Genomic DNA, 27413 nt, shown 5'->3' on the forward strand with positions numbered 1-27413 from the left:
GTATGTAAAGGTGTGCTGCATTTGCCTTGGTTCTTAACCTGGGGTGGAACTGGGCTCGCGGTGGCGGCTTGTGGTTTTGTCAGCTGGGTTTTGTGATGTAGCCGGTGCTTGTGATGACGCGACTTAGGTTTTTCAGAGCCTCTGTTGGGGTTGAGCTGGAGGTGCAGGGATGCCTATATCCTGCACGCTCTCCTCTTAGTCGTTGCTAAATGGGGGAGCAGACATGGGGTAGCCGCTGCTTGCGCGGCACTCAGCTGTGCGAGTCTCGTTTGCTGCCCGGTTCTGTGCTTTGGACGTACTGAATCATGAAGTGGGTTAGAAATTCAATATGGGTCTCTTCCTCCTCCTCTTCTTCCTCCTGTAAATGTCATTTGTTTCCAGCATGCTGGGTAGGTGTACCCCCCAAATCACACCCACATAGCCTGATTCTGGTGCTAGTGGCCTAAGCCAGCATTGCATATGTATGAGTGTCCGTGCTCAAGGCTGGGGTGTGTTCCACAATTGTGTAATACTTTGTGAGGCTTCCCTTGATGATTTCAAGGAACATTAGCTAACATTGAGTGCATCCAAATTGATGTGCAGCCTAATAGATGATGGGATTATACTGCAGTGTTTACCTTCACATCCTGTTATCTGCTAGAGATAGGTCATAAATGGCTTGGGACCAATTTATCAGGGCTTTTCCTTCCTCTGTGTAGCCAAGAATGCCCTATTTGGACAGCAAGGATATGCGGGGAAGCGTTTTAAAGTGACTGCTCTGCAACTATCAAGCTTCCTGGAAATCTGGTAAAAGCTGAGCATGCCTTTACAAGTGTGTTGTAGGCTTACTTGGGTAGGTAGTTTTACAATTGCACTAAGACATTGGGCTTTACCATTTATTAATGTGCTGGCTGTACTGGGACAAGTTGACTTCTAATTTTGTCACTTGTCCTGAGTTTTTGCTGTTTAGCAGCTAAGACTGCACCCTGGAAGCAGTTCCCATTCTACTCAGCATTGCATTGTAATTTTGCTACTAAACACCTCTATTTAATATACTTATTGTTTGGGTGCTTCCTGCACCTGCCTGTACTATTATGGTAGTAGCAGATAGTAGCTGTGAGATGTTACAACCAATAATATATTGGCTGCTTATACTGGTAGTGATTACACCAACCTCTCCCTTTCCCAGGTCATTGGATAAATTTAAGAGCCTTATTTGTGATGTTATTGTGATGTTATTATCTTAAACACAGGGATCCCACTATGTGGCCACTGAAGGCTATATCTATAGCTGCTTTTGTTTCTGTGCTGTAGCAGATAGCTGCTGGCACAGCAGATTTTTCTGTTCAATTTGAAATTTGTTGGTGGCACTGATATAGCTGAAACAGTCATTGTGATGGCATATCCTAAAAACATTATTTGATTGTGCAGCTTGAGAATAGGCTTTAAAAAACTTTCATTGATAAAGTGCCTAAAGTTTACTTAAATGCTGCACACAGGCCTGCAGTATCGGAGATAACTCATGTGGTAAAGATATGGTGAGGGAAGATGAAAGCAAGGAAACACTGGTGCTATCTCTTGGAAGAGTCAAAAGGCAGCCTGAGCCATTGAGTGGGCCTTGCTGTTCTGTTTTTCTAATTCCCAAATAGTAATTGCCATGATAAGAACTCAAAGCCTTGAAGAAATCATCTGCTGAATATCAGACTTCAGCTGTCCCCCAGTAGAAGGGACTTGTTCAAGATAATTAAGAAATCATCATGGTAAGAATATGATCAGAATAATTTTGAATTCTCTTCTTAGTTTAGAAAATAAATTACAGAATTTGTAAGCAATAGAATAGGATTCAAAACCTGTTTGAATTCTTTTTTTAAAAAAATACTAGAATTATGCTAGGTATAGTAGACATAGGATAGTTGGACTATATTACCCTTGTGGTCCCTTCCAACTCTACAATTCAGATTCTATGCAGTGCTAGAAATTAGCCAGGCGTGTTTTGCTCTTGGCATGGGTCAAATTGCGACCATGTGGAGATCTCTGGATGCCAGGTTGGTGACTGGGAAAAGCATAATGTCACGTAGAGAAGGATCTGAAATATTTCCCTTAAAGCTTGAAATTGTTTTATTCTGGATTATTTTATTTGTTGTTTTAATGTGTTGTAAACTGCTTTGAGATTTGTTCTTTAAAATATAAAGCAGTATAGAAACGACATGAAGAATGACGATGATAAATCCCATTGGGGGGAACCTCTGGTACCTAAACATTCCATTGTGTCTACTGGAACCCAGGTTTAAGGGGCAATTTGGTGATTAGATTATATATCTGTTCTTTTCTTTTCATTTCATCTCATTTCATTTTCAGAAAGGCAGGATGTTAACTGTTATAATAAACAACAGTAGACTACATCTGTTTCTAACAAAATGGGCTCATATTAGTCTCACTGCATCCTTTCTTTTCTAAAGAATGAATTATATAGTCCTTCCCAATCACCTGGCATTGCTGTTACTTAGATGGAAATGTGATACTGAGAAGATACTTTGATTTTTATTTGCATTTAATGCACTTTAGAATTCAGAGAGCACTGAGCTCTTAGTTCTTACAGATTGCCAGGGACGTGCTTGGTAGACTGCTGTTACGTAGTTTAACACACTGCTGATCAACTTGTATTGTCTGATAAAGCAGTCAGTATATTTGCATATGGATTATGTCTGTGTAAATGGTGAAGAAGCCACAGGTCTCTCACACAGTAGGTCAGCTGTTCAGTATCACTTTGTTTTCAACTAAATCTGTCAGAGCAAAAATAAAGAAGTTCTGGACATGCTCTTTTCATACTTTCCAGATTAAACTTCCTCTATTAGATAAGTAGTATAGCTGATGTGTTTCTCAAAACATAAGCTTAAGTGTTATTTCTACTGTTAAATGTGTATTGGGTGACTAGCTCCTCCTCCTTATGTGTTAATGGAACATTGACCAAACCAAGGAAGATCCCTGCCCAGCTATGATCTAATTTGTTGTAGGCACTTGGGTCTCAGGGAGTTGGTCAACAGCTTGAGAGGATTATCACTTGCTAGAAGAGCAGGGAATTCCAATCTGGAAAAGCACCCTGTGGGAGACTGTGAAGAATAAAAAGACAAAATCTGAGAAACAGATTAAAGCTCACCCATCAGATGCACAGGAAGAGAGAAGGTTTCTGGGACGGCTGTCAGGCACTTGGAGTATTAAGATTGGATCTTTTATTCAACTACATAACTTCTAAAATGAGAAATGTCTTTATACTGGGCTTGTGAGTCAACTGATCTTCTGACTTGGCAGATTGAAGCTACAAGTTTTCTAGCTAGAGCTCCAAGCTGCATTGGACCAGTTTGGGTGTATATATTGCCTGAAGTAAGGATTCAAGGCCCCTAACACTTCCATCTCTCCAACAGTCCACCCTATTGCTTTGTTGCCTGTTCAATAGGCAACCCTGAAGCAGCCTTACATGAACCAGGAGAGTATGGAGTAAGGCCAGGGCATTTATCTTATATAAAAACCATTTGAAGAGGAGGTCAGTAAAGATCAATCCCTTAAAGGTATATGTAAATTGCACTAGAGGCGTGGGCAGTTCTTGGCCTCAAATATGACCCTCCATTTCTGAGTCCCCAACAGTCTGAAGACCTGTGTTCCCGTGTCACACATAATTATTCCTTGGTAAGAACGATTCTTGGAACTCTGAGCTTTTGATAGGGTTGGGAATGACCGCTGTCTGGAACCCTTGACATCTGATTCTCGGTTGCTGTAGAGAATACTGAGTTGATGGACCAATGATCTGGTTTTGTATAAGGCAGCTTCCTGTGTTTTCACAGGTGCTCAGGAAAATTCTGAGAGCAAAATGATTAAGCTGTTTCCCTAGTTATGGTATTGAGCAGCCTGATCTTCCAGTTGCTTTCATCATGTCCTAACCTAATTTGCAGTCTTCTTGGGTTGCTCTAATTTCAGGAGCCAGTGACTTGGCTTCTGAGTGGGTATCGTGAAGCTACCTGGCCTTCTAAATGGGGTCTGGGCACAGTATCTATTTCTATTGCTTTGCCTTAGGGAAAGGTGTACTGAGAAGCAAAATACAGCACCCCTGTATTTAGGTGGCGTGTAGATGCAGTTCCTGTATCTTCACAAATATTGCACAATGCCCCTTCCATTGGTGCACTTAAGTCTTGGGGTGGAAAAGACAGGACCAAAATACTTGGCCCACCTTTCCTTTCAGGTGGAAGATGCCTGGCCCAGTGAACCGAAACATGCTCCAATACCTGGATTCAAATATCTCTGGTAGGTGCTCACTAAGTCACATTGAGTCATATTGAAGCGTAAGTCAGGGAATGTCTATGCAGTCAGAATGAGACTCTGTAGACAAGGGATGGGTCTGTTTTTAGTTCTGTAGGGCAGGGTAAACAAGCTTCCATCTGGGTTACAATCAAGAGGAACGAGAGCCTGCTGTTGGTCTAGGCATTGAGTTAGGGGGTAGGTTAAGTGTTCCTGAGTATGTGCCTTTTATTTTCTCCCATATAAGAAGTGAGTTATTCCTCTGGAGGAAAATAAAGCCCTGCTCTCAAAAATTAGGTATTGACTGCTCTATCTGGGTGTAAAGTGGAGTGTCAAGTTTCTAAACTGCCCCCTGCCCCAACAAAACAGTGCCCAGTAAGGGTAGCAAGAACAAGCCAATATAGAGGATGGGGAGGGGAACTAATTGGAAGAAGGAGGTGTGGTTGTGGGGGAGAGAATATTTTCCAGTCTTCACCTGGCCTTCCTGATTATAATGCCACTTGCTAACTCTCTAATCTTTTCTCAAAAACTCACTTTTCCACGAACGTTTGATATACCCTGTAGTCTACATATCCCATTGTAACTAACCTGAAGTATATATAACTCAAATAATACATATTCTCCCGCTGTTTACACTGCCTCTATCATACTCTGACTCCTTTGTGTTGTATTTTAGATTGTAACTCCTTTGGGCAGGAATTTGACTTTTATGCTTTGTAAAGTGCTATTCATACTCAAGGATAGCAGTATTCTCCCACATATCACAAAGATGCTTGCTTTCCTACTAAATATAGTAAAAGGTATACCATTGAATTATTGAGGACTGACAGGGTGGCTTTATGGATTATAGATATAGCTTATTTTAAATTGCTGAGATGTTCTTATTTATTCTAATGTTCTTGCTTTTGGTTATTAGCCACCTTTGAGGTTTTAAAAAGGCATGCATGCATTTTTAATAAATATAAAAAAGATCCAAAATGAGTTTGTATAACTATTCCTACTGGGCCTCTCCAGTTTTAATCAGTATATTTGTAGGTTGGTTTATTAAAATACTAATCGCAAATTAAAATTTGCATGCACAGCCCATTCTTCCCTACCACCAGTGACTTTTTTTTTACCCAAAGCTAACAGATATGCCAAGTACTTCTTTTCTGTCCCAAATTTGATTATTATTTTTTAAAAGTAAAATGTGGGCTGCTTTTCCTTTCGTTTGAGACCAAAGATAGCAGTTATCTTTCACAGGTGAAACTGCTGTGGCTTTTTCTCCCTCATTTATTTAGCAAGAAAGTCAACTAATAGTGTCCTATTGAAATCTTGTCAGTACTTCTTTTACCTGTACACCTTTAATCTATCTTTCATATTTCCAAAAGGATAGGAACTCTTCTATGCTGCTGTGTTATTGAAAGATGGGTTGAGAATTGTTTATCAACTTGAGGCCACTTTCCCTAGTAGGCAACATTTTGGGAGCCACATGCCAGTGGTGGTGGTACAATGAATATGATTCTTATCTTTGTAGTCCAGTCACACAGATCAGAGTTTTGTATGTATGCATCTGCCCATCCAGGCAAGCAGTTGAAGGTCACATTCCAGCCAGGCCAAAAAACTGGAGGAGGGAGCAGAAAAGGGCCAGTGAGTCCTGTGGGCTGTGGAGAAATAGAAGGTCCCCAGTCCTGAAGTTCCTCATTCCTGCTACAAGATTTGTGTTGAAGAATATTCTATACTTTGATTTCCAAAACTTGTTGTTTAGTCGTTTAGTTGTGTCTGACTCTTCGTGACCCCGTGGACCAGAGCACGCCAGGCAAAAAAACTAATAAACTAATAAACATCAAAAGCTACTTTTGTTTTCAAAATGAGTGGTAGCGTTTGTAAAATGGGAAGTTGGAGATGTCATGTTCATGAAGTCCTTATAGTCTTTTATTTTCTTGTTCCTTGTATCTATTTCTTTCTTTTACCGGAATAGGGACACAACATCAGATTGCCCAGACACTTGCAATAGCATATATTCACCCACCCCACTCACACACAAAAACAAAGATCACCACAGCCAATCACAAACAAACAACCACACCCTAGGCCAAACCCAACCTCTCTCACCACCAAAGGAACACAAGTGAACAGCACAAGCAACACTGACACCAAACCCTACATACATTAAGCATAATAGGAACATCGCCACCCCCACCCATCTTCCCTCCCTCCACCCCTTCCCCCCCTCCCCCTAATGTCTCAACAAATGAAACGGATTTGTAAAAATGTTCCATGGAAAAAATACGAGAGACATTACACTTCTGTAAAACAAGAAAATCTTTAATAATAATAATAAAAAGAAAACAGTTGTTCTGCAATCAAAGTTCTTGTGATTTCATTTCCCCCTTTTTCTTTCATGCTCTACAAGTTAGTTCAGAACCTTCAGAGATCTGTCAGTTTTATGTATTTAAAAGCATTTATAAACAATGTAAGTGGTTTTTAAAAATGGGACTTCATGTAAAGTGGAGTCATTAAACTATTGACTTTGCTTGTGTTCAACGTTTCATGAGGAAACACATCTGGCTACAGCCTCAATTATATTCTGTAAGTGGACTAGGGTTCAGAAAAGTAACTTACAGAAGTATGTGAAAAGGAGTATTGGAGAAGGGGAATGCTTTGGGGCTCTTTCAGAATATTAATTAGGCTTGATTTTTGTTTCAGAGGCAACTGGGATTTGAAAATAGGTTGCATCTGATAGTTGATAGCTGTCAAAAGTGAAGAAGCTTGCCCTACTTTAAAAGATGAATTGCAACAGTATAGGAAGAAATAAGGTGGCAAGATCAGTGACGTGGCAATTTGTTCAGTTGTCTCAGGGCTAGGAGATCTGTTAAGTTACTGCTGGATAGTAAGCTTAAGGGAAGATGATGGAAAGGAAGTGAGGTTTAGATGGGCCAATCAGACTTAATTCACAAACTGTCCATTCCAGGTCTACTGTGATGCTAATGATGGCAGCTGAGGTTAGGACTTCAACAGCCATGGGTGCTAACAGGTGTGTCGTGGAGCAAGTAGGTACTGCTGCGGTGGGAAGTTAAACAGTGTTTCCGTGTGCTCTGGCTTCTGTCACGGTGTCCCGTTGCACCAGAAGCGGTTTAGTCATGCAGGCCAAATGACCCTAGAAAGCTGTCTGCAGACAAACGCTGGCTCCCTTGGCCTGCAAGCAGAGATGAATGTCGCACCCCAAAGTCACCTTTGACTGGACTTAACCGTCCAGGGGTCCTTTACCTTTTTACCTTACCTATTTATGGTGCAATACTTCATGTATGTGATGAAACTGTCCCGTTTCCAAAGAGAGATTTTTCTACAGGCAGGATAGTTGGAACATCTGTGAGACCAGTGCATGAAGCCTTGACAGATGGGAAATGCAGATTTTCGGCTTTCAAAAGCCAGGGCTCTCTGGACTTGGTGAAGTGTAAGGATAATCGACACTGTAGTATTTGAGGTGGTTAACGCATCTAAAGGATCTTTGCATTGTTGAGCAGTAGATTCTGGCCTGAAATTAGTTTTTAGAAAATAGTTAAACAAGAGCCAAAAAAGTGAGTATGTATTGTGTGAATGATTCAACTGCTCAGAGTGTAACACCTTTCTGAAAGTCAGACTTTGCCTTTGAACATTAATAAGAAATGATAAGAAATTAATGCTATTAACCCTGCATTCCAACCCAGCATAGTACTGTACTACTGAAACCCTCCGCTGCCATCTCTTGCCGCGTGGATAGTTAAGCAGTGTTGATGATTCCAGACACCTCTTGAAAATCAGGGGTGGTGGGGCTCTGCTAATATTTCCACAATTCATACAGAGGTGTGTTTTAACAGCTGCCCCCACCACCAAATTTTTTTCCAGTGTACCTCTGTGACTTTGCATTATACGGGAAGATCAGTAGTGGTGGACAAAGTACTCTTTGGGGAAGCTTAACATAAAAAGATCCTGCAAGATTAAGCTAGTGTCCCATCTAGTCCAGCACCTTGTTCTCATCATGGCCATCCAGATATCTATGGGAAGCCTGAAAGTGGGACCTGACCAAATTTCTGCAGTTTCCTGCAATTGAAAATTTGACAGCCATTGCTGTTCTTCTCACTGATGAAGATTACCTTATCATCTTCCAAGGAATCAAAGAACCTACTCAACCAATGACCAGTTTATTTTGTGGGAGAATTAAGGCAGAACAGAACACCAGAGGCAAATGACATCTATGAAGTTAATGGTAGTGTCTCAAATTGGAATGCCCTCCCCAAGAAGTACAGCTAGTGCTAATATTAGTCCTTGCAGTCACAAATTAAAAATTTCTGTTTACCCAGGCATTTTAGGGTTTTCTTTTATTCATTTAACAGTTGTTTATTGCTGCCGCCAAACTTTAATTTATTGATGTTTTTAATTGTTTTAATCTTATTTATTTGAGTGATTTTATATCACTTAATCATAGTTGTCTTTTAAGTGGCATATAGGAACTACAAAACATTAAGACTGAAATGAGTAAAAATTATAAAATTTCTCAGTTTAAAAGCCTGCTGGAATTAAAAAGTATTCAGTAGGCACCAGAAGTTCAACTGGGAGGCAATTTTTTTGACCTCAACTGGAAGGAAATTCCACAGAATACTGAACACGTGGCCCCTTGTGGATACAGGCTGTACATCTGAGCCACGGTGTACCACTAGCAGTGATTCTCTCAGGAAAGATGGTGATCAAACAGGTATATAATAGATTAGGTGGTCCCTGAGGTATCCTGGACCTAAGTTGTGTAAATTCCATTTGAATAAAGGGCGGTTTAGAAATATTTTAAATAATAAAAACATTTAAAACTCAAAAGCACCTATGTATCCACTCAGAAATGTTGGAATTTGTGTGCATTCAGTTTCTCTAATGTGAATCAAGAGTGAGACCATAATAAAGCCCAGCGAAGTTTATCTTTGGATCCATCGTCTGTTTTTTCACTTGTGTGAGTCACAGTCCAGTTAAGCAAGAGCCTGTAGTCCCTGAAGGATGTGCTAAACTTCAAGACTTTTGTGTGCTCTGTTGGCCTGCATGTGACTGCTTCTGTGTACTAGGCTAGCGCCTGGAAGTTAGCACAAGCTCTAGTTGCCACAATGTGGCTAGTTAGGAGGATCACACTTTTCTTCTTCAATACATTTTGTGTTCCACAATTTGGTAGGTTCAAATCATACATGTAGGGGCATTTATATTGGTTCTCAGATTGCAGCAGGTTAACCAAATTTACTTCAATTTTGCAATGACTTGTGGTAATCAAGTACAGTAGGCAGGTTTTCAGGTGTGAAGCAGATTGTAAGTGAACATTTAAATTTCAGTATGGTTTAGTAGTGCCTTCTGATTCTATTAGTACAAGTAGATTTTAATTAATAAATCAGTGTTTGGAAGACTGAAACCATTAATGTAAATGAAAGCAGAAGGCTGGAGGAGTGTGTGTCACTCGATTGATAGAACTTGTAAATGACTTGGTAGATTTGTTTTAGAAGCCATTATGCTTTGTGTGCAGAGAACAATTATCTCACCTACCTGCCAAAGTCTGGTACAACTCCTTAGCAACTTTTAGCAATTCTAAGTAAATAATAAAGGAGTTGAAATTCAAAGTAAGTTATTCTTGCATATTAATAAAGCAAAATATTTCAGCATAGTCCTTGGGTGACTGACTCTGTTTATGATCTTGTTTCTACAAGCCATTGGACTGGTAGAACAATGTTTGGGGTGCAGCTTAGTGTCTTCTGTGTTAGCAACTCACCACAGCATTCATCTTTGCACTTGTCGTGTGCTTTGGCTTGGGATTAGCACTTTGCATTAACTCAGAGGACAGAATGGCACTCCTCTGCTGCCTGTCACTGCACCCATCCCCAAGTATGATATAACTATGTGATATAAAGCCACAGAGCAGAAAGTGTATGTATTGAAGATGAGGAAAATGCAGAATGGGGTAGGATAAAGTACAACATGCTTTCTATCTGAGCATTTAATCAGAACAAACCTGTGTGGCTGATGAACAGAACAATCTTTTGGGGTTGGGTGAGGTAGAATCTGGCATAAGAGCTGCCAAAGCCTTGATTGAGCTGCATTTGCTTAAGTAACTTTATGCGCAGTAGCAACTATGTATATTTATTGGATCAGAGTGTTAATGCCTTCTGCCAGTCTTGACTTTCTTTCTTTTTGTCTTGCAGGAATTTAATTAAAATGCTGCTGTCAATAGGAATGTTAATGTTGTCTGCCACTCAAATCTACACCATTCTCACAGTTCAGCTGTTTGCTTTCTTAAACCTATTGCCTGTGGAAGCAGATATTTTAGCCGTAAGTATTATTTAATCCCCCCCCCCCCCCGCCGTGGCTGGGATTCACCCAAAGGGCCCCAATCAGTGGAAGCACTGAACAAGGACTTCTGCTTGTACAGCAGGGCTGTCCCCCCCCCAAGCACCCCAAAATTGAGAGAGGGGCTGGATAAGCATCACAGCAATGCATGGGGAGACGAAAGGGGGGCTTCTTCCATCTGGCAAGCTGAAATACTTGTGCAGATGGAGTGTTCATCATAGTGCAGCATTAAATTACACCATGTGTGTGTAAAGCATTCCTAAAGAGACAATGAGGTTGTCAAAGGATCCAAGGGGCTCTCAACCCTTAAACTGACATAGGAATATCTTTGAAAAATCTGAGCTAGCTTTTAGGTAATAGGGACGAGGGTGGCGCTGTGGTCTAAACCAGTGAGCCTAGGGTTTGCTGATCGGAAGGTTGGTAGTTCGAATCCCCGCGATGGGGTGAGCTCCCGTTGCTCGGTCCCAGCTCCTGCCAACCTAGCAGTTCGAAAGCATGTCAAAGTGCTAGTAGATAAATAGGTACCACTCTGACGGCAACATAAACGGCATTTTCGTGCGCTCCTCTGGTTTTACCAGAAGCGGCTTAGTCTTGTTGGCCACGTGGCCTGGAAAAACCGTCTGTGGACAAACGTCGACTCCCTTGGCCTGTAAAGCAAGATGAGCGCCGCAACCCCAGAGTTGTTTGCGACTGGACTTAACTGTCAGGGGTCCTTTACCTTTTTTTAAACGGGTGGAAATTGATTGGGGATGTAATAGGTTACAAGCAGTAATAGGTTACAAGCAGTGGGTGCAAAAAATGCAAATTTGTATGCATTTCCTGTTTTCTTTCACATGCGTGCTTATGAATATGGGGTTAGGCAGTTTATGATTATTTTAAGATAGTAAAACTCTAATCAAGGGACTTCACTACATTAGTTCATCTACTTGCAATAGTCTCCACTTAGAACTTGTAAACATGCATTATTTAGCAAAGAAGGTAGTAAAATGTCTCGAATGCAAAGAGGAATTGCTGTAGGAATGCCTGCATGGGGTGATATATTGCTTTTGATCTGCTGTTTCCATTTGATAAAGGTACTAGTCTGTTGGGGCTGATCAGTTCTAGTCAGGGGCCCAGTTTGTATCTCAATTCAACCATAGTTTATGTTAAAGGTAAAGGTAAAGTTACCCCTGCCTGTACGGGCCAGTCTTGACAGACTCTGGGGTTGTGCGCCCATCTCACTCAAGAGGCCAGGGGCCAGCGCTGTCCGGAGACACTTCCGGGTCACGTGGCCAGCGTGACATCGCGGCTCTGGCAGAGCCGCACACTGAAACGCCGTTTACCTTCCCGCTGGTAAGCGGTCCCTATTTATCTACTTGCACCCGGAGGTGCTTTCGAACTGCTAGGTTGGCAGGCGCTGGGACCGAGCAGCGGGAGCGCACCCCGCCGCAGGGATTCGAACCGCCGATCTTTCGATCGGCAAGTCCTAGGCGCTGAGGCTTTAACCCACAGCGCCACCTGCGTCCATAGTTTATGTTAAATAATGGTTTAATGTGAATTCAAGGATCTGATATATAAAGCCCTAAATGGTTAGTACCTGGTTACCGGCAGAATGCCTCTCCTATACCATCCAGCCTGGGGCACGAGAACTCCTGTGGAAGCACTGCTGGTAGTTCCAGGCTTAAGTAGAATCTGGGGGTCACTGACCTATTGGAGAGCCTTCTCAGCAGTAACACCATGGTTTTGGAACATACTTCCTCTGGACGTTACTTTGGCACCAACATTCTATATCTTCAGGCACCTCCTGAGCCCGTGCCTTTTAAACTGCAAGATTGGCTTGTGTAGTAGGAACTGTTGCTACTATTGGTTTTATTACCTTGTTCTATGTGTTTGCGATTCACACTGGGGTCTTGTGATGAGGGAAGGATATAAGTTTTAAATATAAACAATATGTTGCTTGTTCACATTAAAGCATAGTTTAAAACAAACTATGGTTTAACATGATGGCGGTCCCTGCTTTTGGCCATTTCTAAGTGTTCTCTAATCTACAGTCTCCCGCACTTCCCTTTGTATGACCATTACACTCCATTCACTTGTGGCAAGAAATTAATGAATGTGAAACGTCCGTTCTTTTGTCAGTCTTGAAACTCCTGCCAATCAGCTTCATTGGAACGCCTTTAGTTCCTGTACTGAGAAAGAGGGGAGGGGGAATCTCTCATTGCTTTCTCCCTAACATATACACTCCAATAAAGCTTTCTCCCCTCCTAGGTCATCCAGGCTTACAGGACTGGATATAGTATTACTGTCATGCAAGCTTGAGCTGCAGTGCCTCTCTTCATTTATAAAGAAAAGAAATCTTTGCCAGCAATAATGTGTGATTGCAGAACTTACTCCTTCCCCTCTGTTTTTCCACTACCCCCCTTTTAGTAGCTTCTTTAAACAGTGTTTTTTCTGTGATAGCTGTTCTCTCCTAGCAAATTCTCCATTCTTTGCTCTTCCCCCATCTGCATTAAGCCTGTGGTCAACCCAGGAATCTGTATTTAAAAAAAGAGTCCCTTATTTCTTTTGACCAAAAAGTCCTCCGCTTATGACAAGGATTCACTATTACAAACACACTTGGCTCTAGTTGTCTCTAGTTCAGTTTTCACAAATGGTACATTTTCTTCCTTGCAGTATGTTAAAAACATAACTTTTATTTTACTTAATTGGATTTTAAATGGCCCTTTTTTTTTTACTTTGGTCAGAAGCATAAAAAGAGCTCAGGAAAAAGAATGCAAATTACATAATTTTAGTGGGTTTCTGCAATCTGACGGTTGTAGATTCTGAACTTCCATAAAGAAAGCATTTTACAATGTCAAATTCAAAACACACACTGCCTGTTTTGTCCATTTTAAAAGACATAGTCTTGATTTTGCTTTGTAACAATTTCCAGGGGCTTGTCGTGTTAGTCTGTTGTAGAAAAATTAGCAAAGACTGTTTAGGATTAAAAACTTTTATGTTAAAACATTTTGCAAACCACTTTTTGCTGTTTACTGCGCATTCTTTTTACAGTAAAAGCAGACTTTACAGTGAAATTTAAGGAACTGGAACACTTCCAAAGAGTTGTTCAGCATTTAACTCATTGCAAAAATGTTTGAAGGTGGAAGAACCTTGGGAATTAAAATATTGCTGAGCTATGTTATAAACTGAAACTGAAGCAGGTCATTAGGTGAAGAAAGGAACTTCAGGGGCTGGTCCTGGGCACAATGTGGGGCATATGACAAGATTTTGTTGAGACAGTTGAACTGTACTTTGAGAAATGAATCATTTGTGCTATTGGTATCTTATTTCTTAGTAGTATGACAATGGTTTTATATGGTCCCCTTTCCAGTTTAGTACATAATATAATCCTTCACTTTCCTTTTGCTTTTAGTTTAATTTTGAAAATGTAACACAAACATTTGATGACCTGCCAGCAAGATTTGGCTACAGACTCCCGACGGAAGGCTTGAAGGTAAGAAGCAACAGCAAGTCACAAAATAGGAGCAAATAAAGAAAATTTAACATGGTGCTTTGTGAGTTCTTAATATGTAGCTTAGTCTCAATTGGCTCTATGGATTTTACAACTGCGCAACAGACTTAATCCAAAATCAGCTGGAAAAGGTGGTAGGCACGACTGTGTCCCTATAGTAAGAAAAGAAAAGAAAGAACATTCTGCCAATAGTGTTGCCTTGAGCAACGGAAGACAATGCAAAGACTTTTCTTTCTAGTGTGGAGGATTTCAAGAATACTTTTATAATCCTTGGTGGTTAATTAAGGGACAGGGTGTTGAGAAATAAAGCTTTGAGATATAAACCCTTAGATAAACCTGCAGAAAAGCATTTATGACAACCACTGGACTTCCATGTGAAGATGTTATTAGAAAGCAGTCAAGTAAAAGACTGAGCCCAGAACATTTAAACTAAGGCTTGGCTTTAGAATGACACTAATCTAGTATCTGGCTCTCTAAAATTACAGAGTTGGAAGGAGTGTGGGAGGTCAGCCCTTGCTCAATGTTGGACCTGCAGTGCAGGATACAACTGCAACATCTCTGACCTAAAATGAAGGCGATTCCACCATCTTCCAAGGCAGCCTTTTACATTGCTAAACATCTCCTACAGTTAGGAAGCTTCTACTAATGTTTAATCAAAATCTGCTTCCCTGCAGTTTTCACCCAATGATTCTAGATCTTCCCTCTGGAGCAATCACCTTTCCCCCCTTCTGTGGCAAACAGTAGGTCTTCATTTCATCAAGGACCCAACCCTAACCCTACCTGAGGCTTTATTTCTTGTCCTGCGATCGTCCTGTGCTTAGTTGCTTGACAGTAACTCAGTGGGATTGAATCCTGAGGAAATCTGCATTAGATTGACCTGTTAGGAAATGTTTTTATTGCTCCTGATTTTGCTTATAATACTTCTGATATGCAACTATTCCTCAAATGAAGTTGGTCTAAGCTATCAATTAGTTAGCTTTAAAACTGATAAAACGTAACAGCCAAGTTTGATCCTGTCTAAAGCAAACCTTAGCATAAATAACCATACTATATTTTAATGCATGCTTGCAGTTCTTATCTTATTTGATTGTCCCATAACATTTGTACACTTGTTGCAATACCCCAATATTGCAGTTTGATTCAGGGTTTCTGCTGTAGCCAGTGACTCTTAGTCAAATATAAGTGACTTCTGCATTTTGAACACTTTCTTTAGTTAGACATTCTTGGACAATATGTCCTTGTCCACCAATGGCCGTGAGTCATCTTTTGTGTTTCTTTTAGTTGATTCTAAACATTTACAGCCTTAATGAATCTGTATGCTCAAGGACCTCTACAAAATACAAAAACTTAGCAAAAAGTTTTTTTTAAACAATGCTGACAAACAATGTTCTTAGAACAATTTGGTTTAAGAGCTGTAGTAGCCTCCCACCCAAACCATGGCAATTCGAATTATGAAAGAACCAAGGAAAATCATACTTTAGTTTATTTCAGCTGTTAGAATTGTGGTGACACATGTTCTGGCCATAGATCCTTGTGAAGCAGGTTGTTCTTGATAGGCATGAGCGCAACCATATGTACCTGGAAAGGGGAGCCTGTAGTCCAGCAGCATCTGAGGGCCATAGGGCCTCCTCTTCTAATGTTGTCTTCTCCAGAATTTGTGGTACTCTTGACTTAGGGCAGAGAATAGCGGGCAGTCGGTTGCAGTATTGAACTCACTTGTACATCTCCTCAAAGACAGTATCGTTTGTTCTCAGAATAAGTGGTTTGGGGATTGTGAGAACACTATCCACAACTTTGATGTCTCTGCAACACCTAGAGCTGATTTACTGTTAATGCAAAGACTTTCAGGATTGGATGAGGATCTTTATCTTGATACCACCGTATATATGATACCATCTAGCCCTTCACAGTTTCTGATGTGTAACAGTACGTAAGGGACTTCAAGAGACTTCAAGAGACTAGGGTCCTGCGGGACCTGACATCTTTCCGCAGGGCCTGCAAGACAGAGCTGTTCCACCAGGCCTTTGGTCAGGGCGCAGCCTGACTCCCTCCTCTGGCAATCTGCACAGAATTTTGCTTAACGGTTGCCATCAATTTGATTTTAATTAATTTTTATAATGAAATGTTTTTAGAATGTTGGATTATTTGATTGTTGTTAGCTGCCCTGAGCCCGGCTTCGGTTGGGGAGGGCGGGATATGAATAAAATTATTATTATTATTATTATGGGAACTAGGAAGCAGCAGTATGTTGTACTGCTGTTTGTAGTGCAACATATTCCAAGAGCATTTTGGTTTCTCTGGATATTGACTGAGGTCTGCCTCCTCTGCCTGCTAATGTAATTGCAGCAAGCCGCAGCATTCAGTGTCTCAAGGTTAAAATCAGTACATGATCGTTGCAAACACCACATTGTGTCACTATTAATTCCGTACTATGAATGCTAAATGCTAGCAGTGTTTTTCAAACCAGGGCTACTGAGAGTCTTGTACATATATTTTCTAATAGTGATTTTTTTAAAGTAACTTTACAAAATATAGGGGTTTTGCTGAAGAAATCTAAAATCCAGACATATATGAAAGAAGGTTTCATCATGTGACCTAATAGTCAGGAAGGTGGTAGAAATACAGTTGCAGTAATTTTATTTTGTTTTCATTTTATTTTTGAGGCAAGAAATAAGAATTGCAAGAAAAAATAGAGGTATTGGGATAATTGCCATTTTGCTATTATGAGAAGATTCTGTTTATATTAATTTCAAAACATACCACGCAAGAGCCAAATGCTATTCATTTTTTCCCCATATATCAGTAGAGCATTTGCTTTAGTGCCAGTCTTTATTCAGATTTGCAGTTCAGGAAAGCAACACAGAAAATTCTGCTATTAATGTGGGAAACTGGGAAGCAGTGGAGAATAGTAAGATGTATATTGATATTAAATTCATTGAGAGCAGCTGAACTTCCGAATGTACAACAGACTGGACAGAAGTATTCAAATTTATAGGAATTCCTTGCCCTATAATGAAATAGTCATACACCTGGAAGACATGTTCCTATGGTTGTAGGTATCCATTGTATGTTAGCCTATAGTGAATATGAAACTTGATACAAAGCACAGTAGATAAATAAAATGGGGATTTTAGGATATCCTCAGAAACAGTTGCTTGCTGAAGTAGTGACATGTGGAGGTGGGTGCTCTGATGCACACTTGGAACTTCCTCACTATTGGCGTTCATATTGGTAGAGGAGATGGCTCCATCTGCTTTGCTAAAGGTCAGACACCCCCAAACTCGGCCCTCCAGCTGTTTTGGGATCCCTAGCTAACAGCATAAAGTTTTCTGGTCACACTATTTCAGAACTGCTGAACATTGAAACTTGGGTGAAGACAATGTTCAAACAAGGCTAAATGCACTGCTTGCTTTTTATTCCTAAAACCATAATGCTGTTCCTAATATATTGATTCACAATAGCAATTGTCACCAAATAGTTAAGAAGATTCCTAAACCTGTGTTGAGGAGAGAGAGCAAGTTGTGACATGCTCTTTTTTAATTCCAGCTGCTTTGATCTGTGTATACAGAAGATAGGTTACATTTATTTGGCGAAATAGCTCATCCTTGTTAAGTGACCTTGGGTGTTCTGAATATTTCATTTCCTGGCTTTCCTTTCTTGGGGTAGGCAGGCGGGGAATCACTTGAAAGTGATTCCTTTAAAAATCCAGCAATTATTCCAGATTTGAAAGGCTTGCTTGAACAAGGTGATAGAAATGAATGCTACCCAGTACCTGCCATGTTTTAAATGCAGATTGCAATAAAAATCCTACCATCATGCTGCCCATGAAAGTACCTGAAAGCTTCATTAGTGGAGTTCTGCTTTTAAAACACTGAAATTGGCAGGCTTCGCTCCAGTAGAGCACTTCAGCATATGCTTAACTTTAAACTTTAGCTTTCATGAGACAGTGTGCATGTTTAAAATGAAGCAAACACTTAAGTGCTTTGTTGGATTAATGCCCAGGTGAAGTGGTACTAGAAACCTATCTCTTTCATACTTGACAAGTTGTCATTACAAGTTATACCATACTTTGACTTTTGATGATTTTTAGGTTTTGCTGAACTTATGCCCCCCTTACTACTTTATTTAAATTATAAACTCTTCGTTTCCTGGTGTCATAAAATTATCTAGCATGTTTCTAATCATTGTGGCGAGAACTTTCTAAAAATAGGCATATGTAAGAGGGCCAATGTCGTGTAAGGGTTAGAGGATTAGCCTATGACCTGGGAGACCAGGGTTCAAATCTCCACTTAGCCATGAAGCTCCCTGGGTGACCTTGTGCCAGCCACTGTCCCTCAGCCTTTCCCTACCTCACAACATTCTTAGGAGGATAAAATGGAGAGACGACAACAATTTGCACCACCCTGAACTCGGAAAATCTAAATAATTACCAGCCAGTTGCCAATCTCCTCTTCCTCCCTTCCTGTCTGGTCAATTCCTTTTGAATATCTTATACCTCTCAATTTCTACATTATTATTTATTATTAAAAAGTTGTATACCTCGGTGTGTTCTAAGATCTGCAACTGCTGTCCTTGTTCCTCTGGCCCAGAATTGGTATCCGAGGTGAGGGCATAGAATCGATTTTGCAGCTCCAATGACACAGCATGGCCCCTGACAGTCCTGCGTATCATGTTCCTGACAGTCCTGTGTGTCATGTTCCTCCAGGAGTTTGTCTCCTACACTGGGCGATCTTCTCCCTCTCTAGGGGCATCCTTGCCCTGCATCACTGTTCCAGGACAGTCCACTCCTCTCTAGCGATAAATTCCTCATCTTGTCCAATAACTCCAAGTGTGGAGAGGTGGGCCTTAAGTTGCTGTACCTTCCAGCAAGGCAACCATCTTGTACTTGCTGCAGGTATAGTTTTGCACTTTCTCTGGCACAGGTGTTGCAGGTCATTGTAGCAGCTCCCTCACCACCAGTGTATCTTGGTCATATGTACACTGTGAGACAGCATTCCTGTTTACAAGTCCCGGACATGAGTTCCCAAAGGCTGCAATCAGCTAAACAGAACTGCTGCTGGCTGCTAACTTCTTCCCCAGCTCACTTCCTACTTTAAATTTGAAACCAAATGTATAGCCATGGGTGCTGATCCCGTCTTCTAATCAAAGGATATGGAGAACAGCATATAAAGGTTCTAAAACACACCCTAATATAGTTTCTTAATGCTCACCGGAGGAAAACCAACTACTTGTCGATACAAAACCAAATAAATAAATAAAATAAAATATAGGGGCATTGAGAAAATGTGATGCTGTCACCAGCATCTTAAAATAGTATAGTCTGTTCTACCACTGCTACATGTATCAATCTGGTCAAAATTATTTTCACTAGCTGCAGTGTTAAGAATTTTCACAACTTGCATTGGAGTTCAATGATATGAGGCAAGTAGCTTCTACTTATGCAGCCATTTTGTGACTGAGAACTGATTGATTTGCTTTTGAAAATGTCTTTCAGGGTTTTCTAATAAATTCAAAACCCGAGAATGCATGTGAGCCCATAACTCCTCCACCTCTGAAGGACAACACATCTCATGAATTCATTGTATTAATCAGAAGACTTGATTGCAACTTTGATATAAAGGTAGGTAATTTCTCATATGTAAGGATTCTGAACAGTGTTTCTAAGGATTCAGAATAATCTTTAGTTTGTTCTTTTAAAAAGAGCCATGCAGATCTGGTGTATACATACACATTTCTTTAGGAACGTGTTACCAATTTTCACCATTTGTGGTAGTTGCTTGGGTTCTACACAAATATTCTTTTAGTCATTTTCTGCATCATTGATTAATGTTCTGAATGTCATTTAAAGTGTAGCATTTGTGCTTTACTTTGATCGGCTCTATTTTTCTTAATTTCACAAGATTTATATACCACTTGATTGTAATAAAACCTCAAAGTGGCTTGTGTCCTAAAAAAGATTGCATGCAGATACTTACCCTCAGCAAAATCAGTATTATCAGTGTTGCTGTTGTGGACCCCACATTTCTGTTCTGTAAAGAAGGAACAGTGCTGGGGGGGTGTTTGTGGGGGGTTGACTTGTATTAGAGGGTAGGATCATATGATTTCCCTGGAAGCACATTTATGAGGGCATACTTGATGGAGTGTAGCCTACTGTACATAGGAAAGAGTTATATCTGGTGGTTCTGGTTCCACCACCACTGGCATGTGACCCCTTGAAGTTGTTCATGAGGCAGTGTGGCCCTTGGACTGAAAGAGATCCTCTAGCCCTGATGTAGCAGGAAACAATGGTTTCCTCTTATGCCTGTCTGATCCGGATAGGTTCTTATATAATATATAAAATGTTTTTTGTTGAATATTGTATAGCTTTCACCTCATCTGTAGTATTGGGAGTGTGGGTGGAAATATTACATTATTATTTTTTGTGGACAAAGTTGAACCTAATGAAAAATTATGCACGCCCAAATGGAAAAAATAAAATGAGAGTACCATATTTGAGTGGAGTGCCCCAGCAGTCCATTTAAATGACTTACTGTTGGCATACACTGATTAAAAGCCAAATCACCTGATGTTATGCTGCCATTGTAGGGATGTTATTGTAGCCAACGAGGTGGCCTCCATATACAGTGGTACCTCGGGATGCGAACGGGATCCGTTCCAGAGCCACGTTCACATCCTGAATGGAACATAAGATGTGACAGCGCGTCTGTGCGTGCGCGGGTCACGTTTTGCCGCTTCTGCGCATGTGCGTGACGTCATTTTGAGTGTCTGCGCATGCACGAGCGGCGAAACCCGGAAGTAATGCACTCCGTTACTTCTGGGTCGCCACGGAGTGCAACCCGAAAGCGCTCAACCTGAAGCACATTCAACCCGAGGTATGACTGTACTGGTTTCCCAACTCCCCTCAGCTCCAGCCAGCATGGCCAATGGTAAGGGAGGATGGGGATTAAAATTCAGAAAGACTTGAAGGGCACCCCATTGTGTGGCAGTATACAACAGTGTTTAGGATAAAAGATAAAATGTAACATTATCTAAAGATTCCACTTTAAGATACATGGAATGAAACTTTGTTGCTTAGTTCACATTGAATACAGTTTAAGGCAGTATGCCTCTGAATGCCAGTTGCTGGGGAGCACTCACGCTTGGAGTTCTCTTGCACTCTGGTCTTGCTTGTGTGCTTCCCATAGGCATCTGGTTGGCCACGGTGAGAACCGGATGCTGAGACTGGGTGGACCTTTGGTCCGATACAGCAGAGCTCTTCTCATGTTCTTAGACATGCTCTTATCATCTGCCCATCCTTGCAGTTGCAAGATGGAAAATTAAAGCATCTCGGTATTCTAGAAATAATCTAAACTGAAATAAACACTTTGCATTAGGTACTACACTGGTGGCTATAATTCCAACAGATGCAATGTATTAGGAGAAGGCTGATCCTAATGTCATTTAAAGTGTAGCATTTGTGCTTTACTTTGATCGGCTCTATTTTTCTTAATTTCACAAGATTTATATACCACTTGATTGTAATAAAACCTCAAAGTGGCTTGTGTCCTAAAAAAGATTGCATGCAGATACTTACCCTCAGCAAAATCAGTATTATCAGTGTTGCTGTTGTGGACCCCACATTTCTGTTCTGTAAAGAAGGAACAGTGCTGGGGGGGTGTTTGTGGGGGGTTGACTTGTATTAGAGGGTAGGATCATATGATTTCCCTGGAAGCACATTTATGAGGGCATACTTGATGGAGTGTAGCCTACTGTACATAGGAAAGAGTTATATCTGGTGGTTCTGGTTCCACCACCACTGGCATGTGACCCCTTGAAGTTGTTCATGAGGCAGTGTGGCCCTTGGACTGAAAGAGATCCTCTAGCCCTGATGTAGCAGGAAACAATGGTTTCCTCTTATGCCTGTCTGATCCGGATAGGTTCTTATATAATATATAAAATGTTTTTTGTTGAATATTGTATAGCTTTCACCTCATCTGTAGTATTGGGAGTGTGGGTGGAAATATTACATTATTATTTTTTGTGGACAAAGTTGAACCTAATGAAAAATTATGCACGCCCAAATGGAAAAAATAAAATGAGAGTACCATATTTGAGTGGAGTGCCCCAGCAGTCCATTTAAATGACTTACTGTTGGCATACACTGATTAAAAGCCAAATCACCTGATGTTATGCTGCCATTGTAGGGATGTTATTGTAGCCAACGAGGTGGCCTCCATATACAGTGGTACCTCGGGATGCGAACGGGATCCGTTCCAGAGCCACGTTCACATCCTGAATGGAACATAAGATGTGACAGCGCGTCTGTGCGTGCGCGGGTCACGTTTTGCCGCTTCTGCGCATGTGCGTGACGTCATTTTGAGTGTCTGCGCATGCACGAGCGGCGAAACCCGGAAGTAATGCACTCCGTTACTTCTGGGTCGCCACGGAGTGCAACCCGAAAGCGCTCAACCTGAAGCACATTCAACCCGAGGTATGACTGTACTGGTTTCCCAACTCCCCTCAGCTCCAGCCAGCATGGCCAATGGTAAGGGAGGATGGGGATTAAAATTCAGAAAGACTTGAAGGGCACCCCATTGTGTGGCAGTATACAACAGTGTTTAGGATAAAAGATAAAATGTAACATTATCTAAAGATTCCACTTTAAGATACATGGAATGAAACTTTGTTGCTTAGTTCACATTGAATACAGTTTAAGGCAGTATGCCTCTGAATGCCAGTTGCTGGGGAGCACTCACGCTTGGAGTTCTCTTGCACTCTGGTCTTGCTTGTGTGCTTCCCATAGGCATCTGGTTGGCCACGGTGAGAACCGGATGCTGAGACTGGGTGGACCTTTGGTCCGATACAGCAGAGCTCTTCTCATGTTCTTAGACATGCTCTTATCATCTGCCCATCCTTGCAGTTGCAAGATGGAAAATTAAAGCATCTCGGTATTCTAGAAATAATCTAAACTGAAATAAACACTTTGCATTAGGTACTACACTGGTGGCTATAATTCCAACAGATGCAATGTATTAGGAGAAGGCTGATCCTAATTTACAAAAACTTTAATGACAGCAGAGAAATGTCTCGCAGGAAAGTAACTTTCCCCCTTTCTTTTAGTTTTGTGTCCCTTCTGGGGCTGAATACCATTAACACTATGGCATGCTATTCATTATTCAATAGGTTTCTGATTCCTATACTCCTTTTATTTTTGTCATAAGAGCAAGCCACTTTGAAGCTGGAACAATCTTGGAATAAATTTTCACAAGTAGATGAAGGAATGGCATGCATTTTTACAGCAGGAGCTTTGACAGCCTTAGGGTTGCTTTTGTTAGATGGGACGGAATACTATAATGCTGCATTGCTAATGTCACCTCTGGAAGTGAGAGCAGGAAAGCAAAACAGCATTGTCAAATCAAAGCCTGAAATGTTGGGCTAACTTGTGGCCCACCACTGCCTTTTAATTTTCAGTGCTTAAAATCCTGGGTAAATTACCTAGGTGTTCTGGGATTATAGTGCTACTACATACACCATAGTAGACAAAACTTTCTGTAGTCCTCCAAGGTGTGCATGCACCGTGTATAAATAAACTTAGTTGCAAAAAATCCATATAGACTCTCTACACATTTTTTCTCTTCTATTATCATTGCCTGTACTGTTCTAGTTACTTGGGCAAAAAAACTTGTTAATTGATTTTGAAAGTACTTACTAAATAGCAGCTACATTTGAACGAGCCTTGCACACTCGCACAGTTGATTTGTTCTTCCATTCTCATGAGCCAGGAAGTGTTAGTTAAGAATAGTTTCCTGCTACACCAAAACTGGTTATTGGTGGTTAATGGCTTCTAAACTATCCAGAATTTTAAGCCATGCTTTAAAGTTGGCTTCATATTCTAGCTTTTTTGGAAACCATTCCCCATTAATGCCTAGTTCAGACTTAATGGGAAGCTGTAGTTAATGGAGATGTCCCAATGTGCCAGCTCCTTCTCACCAAGCTATGTGAGGCATGTTCATATTTATTTATTTCATTAAATTTATATACCACTTGATTGTAGAAAAAGCATCAAAGTGGTTTACAACAATAAAATGACCACTACAAAATTTACAACCATAATTTAAAGCATGTTGTTGTTGTTTAGTCGTTTAGTCGTGTCTGACTCTTTGTGACCCCATGGACCAGAGCACGCCAGGCACTCCTGTCTTCCATTGCCTCCCGCAGTTTGGTCAGACTCATGTTTGTAGCTTCGAGAACACTGTCCAACCATCTCGTCCTCTGTCGTCCCCTTCTTCTTGTGCCCTCAATCTTTCCCAACATCAGGGTCTTTTCCAGGGAGTCTTCTCTTCTCCTGAGGTGGCCAAAGTATTGGAGCCTCAGCTTCAGGATCTGTCCTTCCAGTGAGCACTCAGGGCTGATTTCCTTAAGAATGGATACGTTTGATCTTCTTGCAGTCCATGGGACTCTCAAGAGTCTCCTCCAGCACCATAATTCAAATTTAAAGCATACAGAAAGTTAAAACCACAAAAGAATAGACTAAAACAAATCAAAACTCATACAAGCTTTCTAAACATACATGTAGACACATGTACGTAAGAAGGCACCGAAAATAATACAGTGAAGGTCAATGGGCAGGGAGTTCCAAAGTGTCAGTGCTGCCACTAAATGATTGAGTTTTTATAGATGCAGTGCAGGTACTATGTGGCACCTGTACGAGTGCCAGTTCTGCCAATATCTCAGCTTTACTATGCTGAGGTGTGATTGCTTGCCCAAATGGGCCCAGTGAGTTGCATCTAACAGTTCCCATTATCCAGCGGAAAGGAGCCAGTCTTGGATGGAGGATTGATCTAACCCTGTGTGTTCTGTATAGCTGTGTTAAAATATTATGTGTTGTACAAAATGAATAATATATTATATTCCTGTAATAGTTTATCCCACAATTAGCTCAACTTCAACTCTTCTGTGGTACGCAAATCAGAAAAAGTATGAAGCATATCTTGTGTCCTTTCTGATCCTGTGACATCAGCATAGAACAGATCTCGCCTCAAAACTTCACAGCTGAATGCAGTAATGAGAACTGCCTGTAGCTCATTCATTTGATCTCTTGCTGCAGTGGAAAAGCAAGCCGTGGGAACAGATGACAGCTTTCTCTGTGCAGCATCCAGAAGTGTAACCTATGCATCTCCCAAAGGATTTGGATGCCTGTAGCAACAAGAGCTGTAGGAATGTAAATGCCAGTTTCCTTTAGGGGAGATAATTGCTGTGACCTGGTGGTAAAAAGTGCAGTATGGTTAACCTACTGCAACAGACAAGGCGCCAGTGTAGGACAGATTCTACTGATGGATCCAGTTAGACAGCCCACGCCTAAAGAAATGCTATTGACTTTGCAGAGCACAGTTGCCAGGAGAGTTGGGTTATTTGTGCTTGAGAAATGCCTACTGAGCCCCAGGCAGGTTGTAAATTATCCACTAATAGAATAAGTAGCAGGCAATTGGGGATGACACAGAACGTGGGCATGGACAAAGTCTCCTGAAGTTGTGTGTCTAATAACTGAAACAATAGACTGAAAACAACTGCAATCAATTCTGATTCCTGAATGGAAAACCTGCATGATTTGTTTTTTTTTTTTAAAGGCAGCACATTTCCACTAAGTTTTGTTTTTAGAGCTCTTTCAATAGAGGAAATATTCAGAAAACAAATTTGGGAGTTAAGTTGAATAAACAGTAAGTGAACTTGTGAGTTTTCTGCGTATTTTGCTGGCTCCTTTTGTGTGTGTTTCCTCTTTTGTAGATCAGCAGGTTATGAATATCCATGAATGTCTGCCTGGTAGATCAAATGGTTGTTTAGACATCAAAATCTAAGCAGTTCAGTTTTGTGTTTATGTATTTACTTGTGAGGACTTGAAACAAAGTGTTCCAATCTTATCCCCAGCCCCTACCAAGAGTGCTTCCGTTTCTGCTCTAGCTAGATTGAAGCAGGAGCCTTGGGAGTGCTGTTTAGGGTTCACAGAAAACTGCTGAAAGCTTCCTTCGCTAAAGGCTTCGTGGTTTGGGCGGGCTGCCAGCCCTGAACCTTAATACTTTATTTGTGGTATAGCAGAAGTGGAGAACCCCAAGGTCGGGGGCCTATAGAGTCTCCCCAGGTTGTACTCCCCTGACCACACCCCTCACATGTTCTGCTCTTTGGCTGCCTTGAATTGGCCTTCAACTGTGAAAAGATATCTTGTTTGCCTGGATGGAGAGAGGTGATGGTGAAGGTGGTAGAGATGGAGTGTAGAAACCTCCGCCTTTTTGCATTGCGGGATACAAATTGCCCACTTTTGCCTCTGGTCCTGTCCACTACTGGTAAGTGATACCCTCCAGAAGGTTGCCCGCAAGTTAATGTGGTTCTGTGGCTGGAAAAGGTTTTCCACTCCTCCCGTATAAATTAAGTTAGTGTGCTAACCTCATGATGCATCTTTCCTCTCTGGCTCAAATGCTCACCATAAGAATATACTGTTGGGGGTGGAAACAGGGCCATTCTCCCTCTCCCCCCCCCCCCCACTTGGACTGGTGTTTAAAGGGCACCTTCAGTATCCCATGACTTAGCTGGCCTATAAGCCTAGACCAGTTAGGTTGTGGGTTTTTTTTGGGGGGGGGGGGGGTTGCAAGAGAAGCCACAGCTCTGTACAGCATATATTTAACCTGTGTTGTCCTTGTGAGAGACGTCACTATAACTGCTGAGTAAGAGCAGGTGGTTTATCCAGAACAGATTTCCCCGTTTTGCAGGATGTGATGGAGACACATTATGTGGCCGTGGCTCAGAATGAGAGATGGTTTGATTCCTTTGCTCTCTTAGAGGCACAAGCCTCACTGAACATACCGACATTGCCTGCCATGTTTTGATATGGAATTTGGGGTCAGCCTTGGTGTCAGTTGGCACTTGCAGTATAATGCATTGGAGCTCTGAGAGTATTTTAAAACCCTGAAAGGAAAACAAATTATTTAAAAGCATCATTGCCTTCTGGGAGCTCTGTTCTAGCACACTGAGCATTACACACTGCAGTTATTTATTTATTTTTAATTTTACTATTCTGCTACATTGAATCCTTATAGTTCTAATTCAGATCACCACATTAGATGAAGATTTAGGTCTACATTTTGAGGAGGCTTGGGGGGATTTTTAACCCATTTATCACTGTGCACATGAAAGAGGAGGAAATAATCTACAGTTGGAGAGTGTGAGGTTTGACATGAATGTGCAAGCTTCCAAGGAAGAGATTACAGCTATTTTTCACTTCCCCTGGACCTGCTATACTGCTGTAGGCTAAGCCATGCTTTGACTTAGTATGTTGTCCGAGCCAGGACTC

General features: G+C 41.2%; 1 protein-coding gene across 7 annotated transcripts in view; it reads left to right on the forward strand.

The window, feature by feature from the left end:
• RNF13 (ring finger protein 13) overlaps nucleotides 1-27413 on the forward strand; it is a 48105-nt gene that overhangs the window by 675 nt on the left and 20017 nt on the right. For 4 of the 7 annotated variants that reach the window (XM_083739774.1, XM_083739779.1, XM_083739778.1 and 1 more), the window contains exons 2-4: nucleotides 10458-10584; nucleotides 13994-14074; nucleotides 19587-19712. In XM_083739774.1, the coding sequence (XP_083595900.1) occupies nucleotides 10471-10584; nucleotides 13994-14074; nucleotides 19587-19712 (321 nt within the window). In that variant the 5' untranslated portion in view covers nucleotides 10458-10470. Of the gene's footprint in view, nucleotides 1-142; nucleotides 390-698; nucleotides 833-10457; nucleotides 10585-13993; nucleotides 14075-19586; nucleotides 19713-27413 lie in introns of those variants that run through there. The other 3 variants (XM_083739776.1, XM_083739777.1, XM_083739773.1) reach the window with 3 other exon arrangements.

The sequence above is a fragment of the Podarcis gaigeae genome (genome assembly GCF_964106915.1).
Source record: "Podarcis gaigeae genome assembly, chromosome: 5".
Lineage (NCBI taxonomy): Eukaryota > Metazoa > Chordata > Lepidosauria > Squamata > Lacertidae > Podarcis > Podarcis gaigeae.